General features: G+C 41.1%; 1 protein-coding gene across 3 annotated transcripts in view; it reads left to right on the top strand.

Annotated features, from left to right (window-relative positions):
• Eip74EF (Ecdysone-induced protein E74) overlaps nucleotides 1-13,092 on the top strand; it is a 71,992-nt gene that overhangs the window by 47,764 nt on the left and 11,136 nt on the right. The window contains exon 1 of one of the 3 annotated variants that reach the window (XM_041777287.2): nucleotides 5,867-7,779. The exons of the other annotated variants lie outside the window; for them this stretch is intronic. Coding sequence (XP_041633221.1) covers nucleotides 6,690-7,779 — 1,090 coding nt within the window. The 5' untranslated portion in view covers nucleotides 5,867-6,689. Of the gene's footprint in view, nucleotides 1-5,866; nucleotides 7,780-13,092 lie in introns of those variants that run through there. 3 annotated transcript variants of the gene reach the window in all.

The following is a 13,092-nucleotide window of genomic DNA, read 5'->3' as shown; positions in this document are numbered from 1 at the left end:
AATAGTTTTTTCTTTTTGTAAGCGAGAAAATCGAAAGTTTTTCCCCAGACCATAATGCAAAAAGAAAGTGCAAGTGCAAGTGCAGCAGCAGCAGCTGAAGCTTCAGCTTTGGCTTCAAACTCTAAAGAAAGGAAAAGCAAAACAATGCCAATGGGGCGTATGAGCAACTTGTTTTCGGGCCAAAATGTAGGATGAATGCCATTGTTTTGCGGTGACGAGTTTTTCCAGCTACCCCGCTTGCCTGTACTTTTGTTGTTGTGCCATTTTCGTTGTCAAGTGCAAGTCGCAGTTTGTTGTCGTTGTTGCCGTGGTCAAATGAATCGCTGTCTTGTTGGCCAACAACAGCGGAATAATGTTGCATGCAGCACAATCAGCAATTTCCTTTTGGCTTCACTCCATCTCCATCACCGTCTACGTCTCTCTGTCTCCGTCTGGAGCTTTCGATTTCGTTTAATTAAAACGCATAAAAGTTGACTCTCCAACGGCGATGTCATTGCCAAGGGGGATGGAACTTAAACTTGAGACAGAAGCGTCCACAAAAAACTACTTTCTGGAAGGTATACCAATTTTTTGAAAGGGAATTATACTAAAACGAACCAAAATTAATAAATTTGTATTTCTTTTTTAAGTATTTCTTGCTTAAATGTTGATTTTTAGTGATATTTCTGACAGAAAACTATAGAAGAAAATATTCATAGTCTCTCTAAAAAACTAAAATATTTTAAAATAAACTCAAAAACCTTCTAAAAACCTCTAAAAAAGGACAAACTACCATCACTATAGTATCATCATTCCCCTCTAAACAAAAAGACAACAATCTCTTTGGCTCACTCGCCATTGACAGTGACAGACATAAAGCCAAAAAACGGCGGATTTCTTATCATTGACATTGGGTGGGAAAAAACGTTGCCAACTTCAGCAGCTTAGCAGTGCTGGAAAAAAACTAGCAATCATCATAATTCTTAATCATGCCACACCAAAGTCTGCGCTGCACTACACTCTGTGATCTTTTTTTTTGCTGCTTGCATATTTCCCACTCCCCCCGTGTACGTCATTTCAATAACAAGTTAAGAACTTGTGCACCCAAGTCGCGGTCAAGGCAAATACTGCTGCTGCTGCTACTGTTGCTTGTCTAGAGCCCGAAAAAAAAGTTGACACTTGTAATAACCGCTTTACATGCAAAACAAACAAGCGAATTACTCATACGCAGTGTTGCCATTTTCTTTTTGTTAACTTTTGGTAACTTAACTACTGATGATGGTCAAGTGCAAGATGCACTCATTTAATGGGGAAACAATTGGGGAATTGTCTGAAGGTTTTGGCCGAGAGAGTTAATGAAAAACCGCTGAATTGAAATGCTTTTCTTATGCTTTTTTTTTGCTTTAATTCGGTAAAGCAAAAGGTGAATGCCATTTGAACATGTGTTCATGGCTTTTCACTTTTTCTCTTGGACGATCGAGAAACTTCCTGAAGATTTGTGGAAAGTTTACAACGTTCAGAGATCTTGGAAATTGTTAAAATAATAAGCAAACTTAAGATATTTTGAATATCTTAGATAGGAAAATCCCTATTTTTACTACAAAAATTATTTTCCCCTTTAAAAACTTATTATATAAAGCAAATCCCCCTTAAAGACTCAATTAAACCTTTTAACCCCTCTTATAAATTCTCTTCAAACAATGAACAAAAATCCCTTCTCAGCCATAAAACTATTAATTACTTCGCTGAATCATCTGTTAGAATAACTCACCTAGCAAAAATCCCTCTTACATACAAAATGCATCGGGCTTCCCATCATCAAGTCGAGCGTTAAATCAAGTTAAAAGCTCCATTCGCCAACAGGTCACGAATTCGCTGTTGATATCGGGTATCCATCAGACTTGCAGCATCTTCCTAATCTCGTCGAGAGCATCAAAGTCGCAATCATCAATTCATCGACATTATAACCTCGTCGCTCGTTTAACCCACAAGAGTCCTTTTCCCTTTTCCCTGCGAAATTCCAATAAAAACACACCCCAGTCTCGCCAAAGGCAGACAAAGAAACTATATACGGATAATTTTTCGGCAAGATTACGAGCGTTGAACAAAGAGCCCTGCCACCCACTTCCTTCCATTGCAGGCGTAACAATTACAAAGTCTGCGCTGCTTCTAGTTTTGCACTGAGCGAAAAAGCTTGGTGTTGTGTTAGGGAAAGCTTTGGGAATTATAAGGTGTCTTGAATTTTTTTAGAATTATTTTTTATATCTCTATTAATTTGCTATTTTGATGATGTTCCACTCCAAAACCCCTATTTTTTCTTATTCCCTATGCTACTTGTAACTATACATTTCCCCCAGTGTACCCTAACTTTTTGGGTGCAAAGGCGAAGAAGAGGAAGAAGAGCAGCAGGTTTTTGTCGCCTTGTCGTTGCCATCGTAATCATGCGAGTGGGAAAAAGATGGCACGAGGCGGCAGACACGGGGAGAAGATTGCGATTGTGATTCTGTTGCTGTTTCAGCTTTCAGCTTCAGTCTGCAGGTTAGTCAGTCAGTCAGTCAGTCAGTCAGGCAGCTATTCAGTTCGACAATCAGTCAGTTAGTGAGAGCAACCAATTTCGTTGGGTTTGAGTGCACGGCGCGTGTATTAGATGATATGAGGTCATTCACTGCTGTTTACACCGAAAATTTCGTCTCGCAGACGTCGCTGCTTTTTGTTGCTTTTCTGCTGCTGCCGAAATTGCTGGATGACGCTGCTGCGCTCACAATATACAGTTTGTTTTAAATATATATATGTACATACATATATATGTATTGTATACTGTATACTGTTCTTTTTGTTGTTGCGTTGCTGAAAGCTGAAAGCAATACGAAACGAAACCCCAAACTTGTATTACTTACTTATATCGAGCATTTCCGACATCCTCCTTGCCCACTTTCCGCCTGTCTGGGTCGTAGGTGGCGCTGTTGTTGCAATGGCCAGATTAGCACAGTGGCGCCAGGATAACCAGTTTCTACCGTCTTTTAAGATTTAAGGATTCTTAAAAAAGAAAATTTATAAATTTTGTTCGATTTGTTACAACTCAAAGCTGAATTTGTACTTTTAAACCTATTTGATAATGGAGTTTATAATATAATTTCTTCAGATCAATAAAAGATATTATTATCTCAATAGCTTTAATTTATAAAGAAATGTTAAATATTTGTTTTAGTTCTTAGAAAATTTTGTCTTAGTTTAAAGCTTGCAGGCATTAATATATTTCTGGAAAAACAATGACTTCAGCTTAATAAAAAAAACTGAATTAGATTATTATTAAACATTCTGCAGTACTCAAATTATTTCCTATAGCAAAGACTATATGTATTTGCATTATCTCTTTAACATTTTGATTAGTTTCCCCTGTGAGGCGAGACCAGTGTGCGGCATTTGTCGTTAGCTGTTCAATGACTTCTGCTGAAACATGAATCGACAACACAGGCGACACCCAAACCAAGTTAAACCCACCGATTTCGAGTCCTCTAGCCAAAGGAGTCAAGGAGCTGTGTCTCTGTGTGTGCAGGAGATGGAGTATGGAGGAAGAGCTGGGGCAGCAATGGAAACCTCTCTAGCAGGCGGCGCACAGAGCCACCTAATGCGCTTCCTCTTCAACAAATTCTTTTACGACTGTCTGTCTCTTGCTCAGTCTCCAGTCCCCTCTTTCTTTTGCTTTGACTTTGACTTCTTCTTCCTCCTCTTCTTCTTGTTCTTGTTCTTCTTCGTCTTGTGGCAACAGGAGCCGTCGGCGGCCACCAAACCCCAAACGATATTCCCCCAGGTCCATTCTATCCATGTACTCATACTCCCCTTGCATTTGTTGCTAAATCCAATACTGAGAGAAATCAGGAATAAGTGTATAAAAATGTATATTTTTTTATTTATGATATCCTTTAATAAAATATAACAGTTTATTTTTTTATATTTAAAGCACTAAAATATTTAAATTATACGATTACTTTTATTATAACCAAATATAATATCTAAACATCCTTATTAGATAAGGCAGAATTTTTTTTGCTAGTGTAGCCTTAGTTGGCGGTACATTGGACTCATTTCACACACAGACTCACACACACACACTCGCAGTTAGACATTCGCACACTCACACACAGACAAAGAGCTATTGCAAAAGTATGTCTGTGTCGTCGTCGCCTCATTTAGCTTCTTCTTCTTCTTCACCTTCTGCCCCCCCACCCAACTGCCTCCTGGCCACCAGCCCCATCCCGCTGCGTCTACACCCTCGCTGTTTCTAAAAACAAAACTCTTCCTTCTGCCGCCTATTCTTCGCCAGCTCGTCTTCTCCTCCCGCTTCTTCTGCTCGGTCGCTCGCTCGTCTCTGTCGTCGTCGTCGTCGTCGTCTACTTGCTCTGCTTCCTTTATTTGCAACATACATTATATGGCAGCCAAGCGTCGGAGGAGCAGCGGAGCCGGGCAGAAGAAGGGAACCGAGAAGTGCTGCCCTCCCGCTCGCACACTTGCAATCGCAATCGGCAAAGTAAATGGAAAGGCCCCCAACAACACTAAACAAACGGAAAGTGAAAATTTGCTCCACTGACAGAGACACCGCGAGAGAGCAGGCGAGGAAGAGAGCGAGAGCAAGGTAGAGAGCCCCCAATGGCTGCTCCCCTCAACGCACGCACGCACACAGGGACCAGCACTTACATACGTTTGCATTGAGTCATAATCGTGTCGATTGCAGCAGCGCTGCCTCTCTCTCTCGCTAGGCCCCCACCCCCCCATTACACCTCCTCCTGCCGCCTGCCACCCATGGGATGCCTGACAGAGACAACAGATGATCGCTTAGCCCTTTGGACGTGGCCTGACCCATTTGGAGAGCCTTCTCCAGAGATTCGTGTGGGAGAGGGGGGGTGGAGATGGGGCTGGTGGGATGTAGGAAAGAGCACAAGAGAGCAGTGGGTCTGGGTCGCCGTGCCGCGCCGCTTGCGATTGTTGTTGTTTTTGGACCGCCTTACTTTTATTTTTATTTTTAATCGCTCGGGATGTGTAATGATCTTTAAAAGGGAATTAATCGGGCCTTTGTTGTGGCATCGCCACTAAATGCCGTAATTCATTTCAGGGAATCTCTGAAATATGGCAAAATATTGCAAGTGTTTTACTAAAAAATATATAATGTTGGATTTTAATAATATTACGGGATCTGTAGATTTTAAAAACTCTCCAGAGCCTTAAAAGGATTTTAGAAATATTTTTTGTGCGGAAAGTACAATTTTCTATAAATTCCACTTAAATTTTTGTTAATTGCCAATTGTTTGTTTTATAAAACGATCCTTTGATCCTTGAATTATGTATACAATTCTTAACCAGATCTATTGAGTTTGGAGATTTAGGGAAGAATATATTTTGTTATACATGGTTTGGCTTTTCTTCCTGTGTGTGCTCAAAAGAAGTAATCCTAACTCGACAACATTCTTGAGGGACTTGCTGCCGGACCCCCTGCTTGTGTCCCCTCTTTACGGAGCCAGCGTCCCTGCCAATCCCCCCGAGAATTGCATGCAAATGCGCATGTGGCACACAAACACGCACACACAGCGACACAAAACAAGTAGCTGCAACGGAGGGGGTCGGAGGCCAGGCAGCAGAGGAAACAGAAACAGAAGCCGCAGACCGAGAGACAGCTCCAAACATTGGCGCTCTCTCGCTATTACGTTTGTTTGCCATTTCGGCCTCTCTCTGCCAATGGATTCCTCTCTCGCTCGGGAGCTCTGTCGTTTTTCGCAATAGCAGCGACCGAGAGACAGTGGCAGCGGCAGAGGCAGCGACGGCAACAGTGCCAGCGACAGCGGCAGCTTTAAACCGCACCACAGTCAGTCGTGTGAGCGAGCCCCATTCAGACCGCTTCTCTGCGCTCTTTTACACCTGCAGTGTGTGTGCGTGTGCGAGTGCGTGTTGGCGTGTGCGTGAGAGTGCGCGCGTGTATTGTGCATTGGTATTGGGGCATCGGGCATCGGCGAGTGGGGCGCGCGCGCGCTTTTGTGTATGCAGACAGGCAGCGATGCCAGCGTCGCTGCAGGCGCTCCTCTGCAACGCCAGCTTCACCGCCAGCGCCAGCGTCGGCGTCAACGTTTGTTGTTTGCGCCTAACAAACACTGGCAGCGGTTTTTGTGCTGACTTTAGATTTTAGTTTTGCTGATACCGTAAGAGATAAATGACGTGCCGCGGCGAGCGACGGACAGCACAGGCAAAGCTCCAAACACAAACAGCAAACAGCAAAACAGCAACAGAGAACCGAGAACCGAGAACAGAGAACGGTGAACGGTTAAACGTAGAACGGAACAGAAAGCAACAAGCAAAGGAGATAGTGTAATAGCAATAATAGCAAAATGTGTTTAAGTTTAAGCCGCAAGAAACGTCCACAATTAGTGCAAACAGAAAAAAGTTATAAATTAAATTAAACAAACGTATTACAAAGCAAAACAAAAAATTCAAATTCAAATCAAGCAAATACCTCAAGAAACAAACAAAAACAAACAAACAACAACGAACCAAGTGCAAAAAAACAAAACGTAGTGCAATCTCTAGAAGTTTATGTATTTAATTGAAGAAAAAAAAGTTTTAAAATAATGTCTGCAGTGTGAATACGTTGCGTATACGCAATATTGCAATTGGAACCCATTTCGTATAGAGTCAGACATCACGCATACGCGGCGTTGTGCAAAATGATTATGGTGCAACATTTGGTGGCCGCCACGGCTCACAATTTCGCCAGCCAGGCGGCGGCAGCCCTTGTCAACGTCTCCAGCTCCAGCTCATCGAGCTCCAGCTCCAGCTCCCTATCGAGCTCCAGTTCCAGTTCCTCATCCTCATCGAGCTCCTCCTCATCACTGTCATCGGCCACACCCACGCCGGTGGCTTCACCCCTAACGCCCACATCACCACCACCAGCTTTGGCTGCTCCAGCGGAGGCTTCATCACCCGCAGGAGCGGAGCTAAAGCAGGAGCTACAGGAGCCCAAAGAGGATTCCCCTCCAGAAAAAGGGCAAACGGTCGAGGCGGAGGAGGAGAGCAAGACGGAGCAGACGGAACCAGGTGCCATAGTTGATACCGAGTCAGTGTTGGCGCGGCAAAGTCCAAGTCCAGTTGCGTCCACCACCAACACCACCACGAAAGCCCCTGAAATCACTCCCAAGTCACCAGCACCGGCTTCAAGTCCTCAGAAGAACGATAATGAGGACGAGGAGGAGGAGGTTTCCGACTGCCGGGAGTTTAAAGTGCTCTACAACCACCTAAGACAACAGCAAGCCTCGCCGGACAAGACCCGGAGCACCCTCGACGATGTCTCCAAAATCCTGTGGGAGCGCAAGCAGCAGTTGCAAAGGAGTTCGGTGATCACAGCAGCGCCACCCCAACAGCAGTCCCAGTCCCAGTCCCACTCCCCGCAGCTGCAACAGCAACAGCAGCAGCCGATGAGCGACATTGAAGACGAGGAAACGCTGGAGGATGTGGACGATGCCGATGCGGATGTTGAGGCGGACGGCGAGGACGAAGAGCTGCTGGAACCTTACCAGGATGACTATGACTCCCCACTGGATTTGTCGCTGGGTGGCGCTTCCAATGCTGCTGCTTCAGCTGCCGCAGCTGCCGCAGCTGCTGCAGTCGCCTCGGCGGCCAGTCGCCGGCGGGGACGCACTTACTCCGGCACCGAATCCGATGATTCCGCTCAGTGTGAGCGAGCGAGGATGCGCCTGAAGCCGGAACGGAAGGCGGAGCGATCGGCGGCCTACAAGAAGAGCCTGATGAAGCGATACTGTAAGTGGCAAAAAATGTTTGATAAAATAGGAGGAATATCAGGAGAATGTGGCTAAATCTTCTAGAGATTCGGAGATTTTAATGATACTGGAAATTTCTAGAAATATTGAAAGATTAAGTGCAGTTTTTGTTTATAAATTAAATGTGGAAAATAATAAGGCTGCCGTAGAAATCTCTGGAGATTTCGATTTTTATAGTATCCCTTATATATTATTTTTAAAAATAACAAAACAAATATTACTTAAAGAGATTTAAAGTATAAACAACTTGTATGTGCTTGAAAAAATTAAAAACAGATCTCAAAATTATAGGCTTATCTTTTCAGTCCGATAGGGTTAAAAAAGGTTATAACCCCAAACTTATATAAAAACTAAATATTTTATATTAAAATTCGGTATAAAAATAAACATCTCTAAGGGTTTTTCTTCAATTTAAATAATTAATACCCCAATTCAAAGTACACTTAAAAATATCAAGGTATTTCCCCATTAGTATTCTTCTTTAATTAATTTATTTATAGACAATTTATAACCAAAATTAGTCATAGCTTAGCGATCTGCCTAAAATCGAATGCTTTGAGTTTGCATTATTTAAATGCTTTTTATCTCGAGGAAACGTCACATATTTTTGGCTACCGCCGCCACTTTGTTTTCGTTTCTCTACAATTGCCAATCAAGAGTGGCAGAGAAACAATAACGAAATGGCCAAAATGCCAGCCTCCCCACAACAACTCCCACATCTTTCACTTGGCCAAATTGTGAAATGTCAATTTGGCAACAACAACAAGAAAAATGTTTAAATAACGAAATCGGAAAATACGAACAAAATACGAAGAAAACACGAAAACAATGCTTGAACCAGAGGCAAAATAAACATTATTTAAAATAGCGCAATTTCCGCCGGCGGCGCTGCTGCTGCTGCTGCTGCTAAGTAAGAAGAAGAAGCCAAAGCTGAAGCAAAAGCGGTAGAAGCGGCAGCAGCAGCAGCGGTAGAAGCAGAGCGCCGTATACGTCAACGGCTTCGTAACAGTTTCCTAACCCACCTCAACAATTTTATTGATTACTCGAGAGCGGGGCCACCAAGACAGAGAGAGAAAGATAGGGAGAGAGAGAGGCAGAGCGAGAGCGAGCCCAAGTCTATAAACTATTTGCTGCGCTCAGCTGAGCCGTTTCTCTCTGTGTATCTGTGTGTTGCCATAGGCCATACCGCTCTCCGCTCGCTGCATTCGCTAGTTTGCGTACTGCTGCTGCTGGTCGGTCGTATCTGTGGAATAGTTTCCCAGTCACTTGCTCTAAAACTGCCAAAGCAACTCGCTAAACTACTTGGTCTTCCAAGATATACTTTGCCATTTTGTATCTGTATCTGTGCTGGGCTCTGGCTCTGTCTGTCTGTGTATCTTGCACTTGCTACATACCCGCCGCACTATGTCCATATGTATCCGTATCTGTAAGCTGGTAACCCTAGCTGGCAGCCAACAACTTGTTTCCTCTATTTGACTTTTACACGGGGCGTCGTCGTCGTCGTCGTCTGAGCAGCTTGCTTTTGGCCAAGTTTACCCCACTTTAGTTGGTTGGGTTTCGGATTGGGATTTGATTTTGGCCAAGGAGATGGCGTTGCAGCTGGAGATGGAGGAACCCTGGGGCTTGAGATACACACTAAATGCCGCCTGCCAACTGGCAACTGCCAACTGCCAACTGCAGTTCTTGGCCAAAGTGGCTGGATGGCTATGGATGTGTGGCTGTGGCGGAAATGCTACAAAGTGGCCAACGCCAACGGATTTATGCTGGCAAAACTACTTAGAAGTTGATGTTAAGAAGAAAAATGAAAGTGCCAAAGGGAAAATGGGGGAGGAGAATCTTAATTATAGTCGTAAAAATAAGGGGTTGTTATACATTTAACAGGAAAATGTGATTCCAAATATGATATAAGTTAGAATATGGAAAGAAACTGAGAGTTCTTAGTGGAAATTGGGAGATATTTGTATTATTTAAATTTATATTTACAGAGAAAAGTATAAAATTACATTATTTTATAGGCCAAACAAATATTAAGGTGGTTTTTACCATCATTATTCCTATAATTATTAGTTATATATTCCTTTACTTTATGAATTAACTAAACTCTACTTAAACTAAACCAATGACAGAAAAACATATTCATTTTGTATATATTCCTTTTTAATTGGTTGCATATATAACTTTCCTTCCTAAATCAGTATTGGCTTAAAGGCGATTGGCAACTGGAACCCGGTCAGATATCAATCCCCTCCCTGCCCCCAGGCTTACCCCCTTCGCTAAAGCTATTGCTCCGCTCCAAAAAACCTGCACGTTGTGTCGAAATATTCCCGTCAGTCGGTAAATCTTATGGGTTTCCTTTTCACTTGACTCCATTTTGTGTGTGCTGCTCGCATTTTATTTCTATTTATTTTTCACACACAAATTCCTAGGATGATATATATTTTCCGCTTGCGACACAACGGCAAACATTTTCATCTTTTATTTATTTGTTGTTAACCTTTTTTTTGTTTCCATGTTCCTCATGACTTCATTTTTTTGTGGGGCTTTTGTTTTGATGGTCTCTGGTCTCTGGTCTGAGGTCTTACCTTCAACCTTTCGACGCCGAAATAGCGTTGAACCACCCACACAGAAAAAATACAAAACAAAATATAATGAAAATAAAGCAGAAAAAAGCCAAGAGGCAACTTTCAATTGCGACAGAGAGCGTTCTCTCTGCGATGTCCCCACGTTTTTCCCCGCGAATTCCCCTCATTTTACATGACAAACCAGCTTTTGGAGCGTCTGTGTTTGCTCAGCGAGTGTGTGTGTGTAAGAATGTGTATCTGTATGTGTGTGTTTGCTGTGGGAAATAGTGAAAAAGAGCGCCGCCGCCGCCACCACCACCACCCAACTCGCTCTGTTGCTTTTTTTCAGGCCTAACGCAAAACATTTTGAGGTAGGTTGGGAATAGATTGGCAACAACTGAGCGCACACTCACTCGCACACACACACGAGAAACACACACACATACGTAGGCCACAAACACACAGAGAGCGTGCGCGGAAAAACTTAAATTTCTCGTTTCGTGGCAAGAAATTAGCAAATGATTTTCCATTTTTTTTTTCCTTTTTTTTAACCCAAATACGGCGACGGCGGCGGTGGCGATTTTTTTTTTCGCATTAGAATTATGTAAGCCGGCTGCCCCATATACCATTTGTGTGTAACACTGAGAAATAATATTTAAAGTTTAATTGAAAGGAATATATAGGGTAACAAGTAGGGGAGTAAATGGGAGTCTAGACTTTGGGATTAATATAAGACCTTAAAGTTAGAATCTTGAAAGTTCTTACAGTATATATTATTAAAAAGATACTATTTACAGTAAGGAATTTATCAAGTATATTCTATATCTGCAACAAGCAGAAAAACATACTTTTATAACTAATTATAAATTATAAATCATTTAAATTAAAATATTTTCCCCCAAGAATTCCAACCCAATTCAGCCCTAGCTTTATTATATATATCCCCCTTTCTTCCCAGTGTATCTTTTCCCTGTTTTTGAGATTTTGTAATCTCACTTGTCGCTCTCCACTGGAGGTTCTCCTTATCGCCTTATCGGTGTACTACTAGCGATTCGCAGCGATAGTGCGTCAAGGAGAGACAATCGTCTGGGGTCTGGACTCGATTGCACTCGATTCCCATTCGCATTTCTGTTCCCGTTCCCGTTTCCATTCCCCTTCCCATATAGATTGATTATGTCACCGACACAACGTAACTCAATTACAAAATCGGATTAGCAAATTCAGGAGAGCATATTGGGCAAAATAAATAAGCAAAACTGCACTGACTGATGTGGCAAGTGACCATATGGTCAGCTTTGAGTGCAATGGTTACGGGTCAAGGCCTAGAACTTGTTGCTAGCAACTACAACGAACAACGAGTCGTATACTTGATGTGTCTACCTAGAACTTGCAGCACGAAAAATGCAAAGAAGCTTCCGTTTTCAAGTTTTGCTTAAGAAATTCTTGCTTAAACGAACTTTGAAAATATTCAATATTCCTAGAAAATTAACAAAAAAGCAAAAGTTTTCCTTGCAACGAAGACAAAACAAAAGTTTTCTGTAAGCCAAGCTTAGTGAAACAATTTACCAGGAACTTGAAGTATCTAAACTGAAGTTCTTATGTAAAAATAGTCAGAAAGGAGTTGTTGAAAGTTTTAAGTAATATTAACAAGAAAACCCTTTACAATTTAATAAGAACAATCCTTTTAAGATTTAACTCTAAAAGTAGACCCCAAAATGCACAAGCCACCAAACAATCTTCTATCACAACTAGTTTAAAACTTGGACATGTTCCTGAGTATCTTGTTAATAATTAATTAATTAGTCTTGACAATTCATGAGCTGAATAAATTATTCATTCACCTTCAATTAGCACTTGTAACCACATAAAAAAAAACTTGTGGCTCGTGACCAACCCACAAAAATAAAAAGGGTTTTTTTGCACTGAATAGAAAGTGCTAATTTGAGCAGAAGCCGTGAAAACTGACAGAATACTTAAAATTTCTGAAAAGAGTTAAAAATAAAATACAATAAAATAATAAACATATGAAATCTGATCAAGCAATAATCATTTGTTGTTAAATTAGGAGGATTATGTGAAACACAAAATTAGTATGATTGAATTATGCAATATTAAAGCTAAAAATATAATTAAATAAAATATTAATGATGAGAGATGAAAAATATACATTTTTGAGACAAACAAAGAACATTTTTATCTGTATTTAATGTATTTTAATAATGCATTTTTATATATAATACATTATATAGAATACATTACAAAATCCAATTTAAGGAACAAAACAAAAATTTAAAACGAAAGGCCATAAAAAACATCTTTCCTGAAAGCAAATGCGTCAATCTATATGCATATTATACCACACACCATAAAAACAAATAAAAGTACTTAATGACAAATTAAGAAAGATTCAGCTAAAATAAAATAAAAAACGAAAAGCAACAAGATGTAGAGATCTGTATATACAAATACAAAAATTTACATTATATTTCCTTTTGTGCGATACGAAAGAATTTTCGAGTATAGAGAAATAGCGGCCGTAAAAAATGCAAAATAACCAAAAAGATCTCATCGTATCATTTGTTAATGCGGAAATATGGAAGAAGAATTCTGTTGTTGCTGTCTATATAAACACAAGTGTGTTTGTGCATTTTTTTATTTAAATATACTATATATGTATATATATTGAATGCATATGTTAAAATTGAAAGCTTAAGTAAACATTCATACAACGC

This window comes from Drosophila kikkawai, chromosome 3L, assembly GCF_030179895.1.
Source record: "Drosophila kikkawai strain 14028-0561.14 chromosome 3L, DkikHiC1v2, whole genome shotgun sequence".
NCBI lineage: Eukaryota > Metazoa > Arthropoda > Insecta > Diptera > Drosophilidae > Drosophila > Drosophila kikkawai.
The sequence above is the reverse complement of the archived record's forward strand: the minus strand, read 5'-3'. Positions and strand labels throughout refer to the sequence as shown.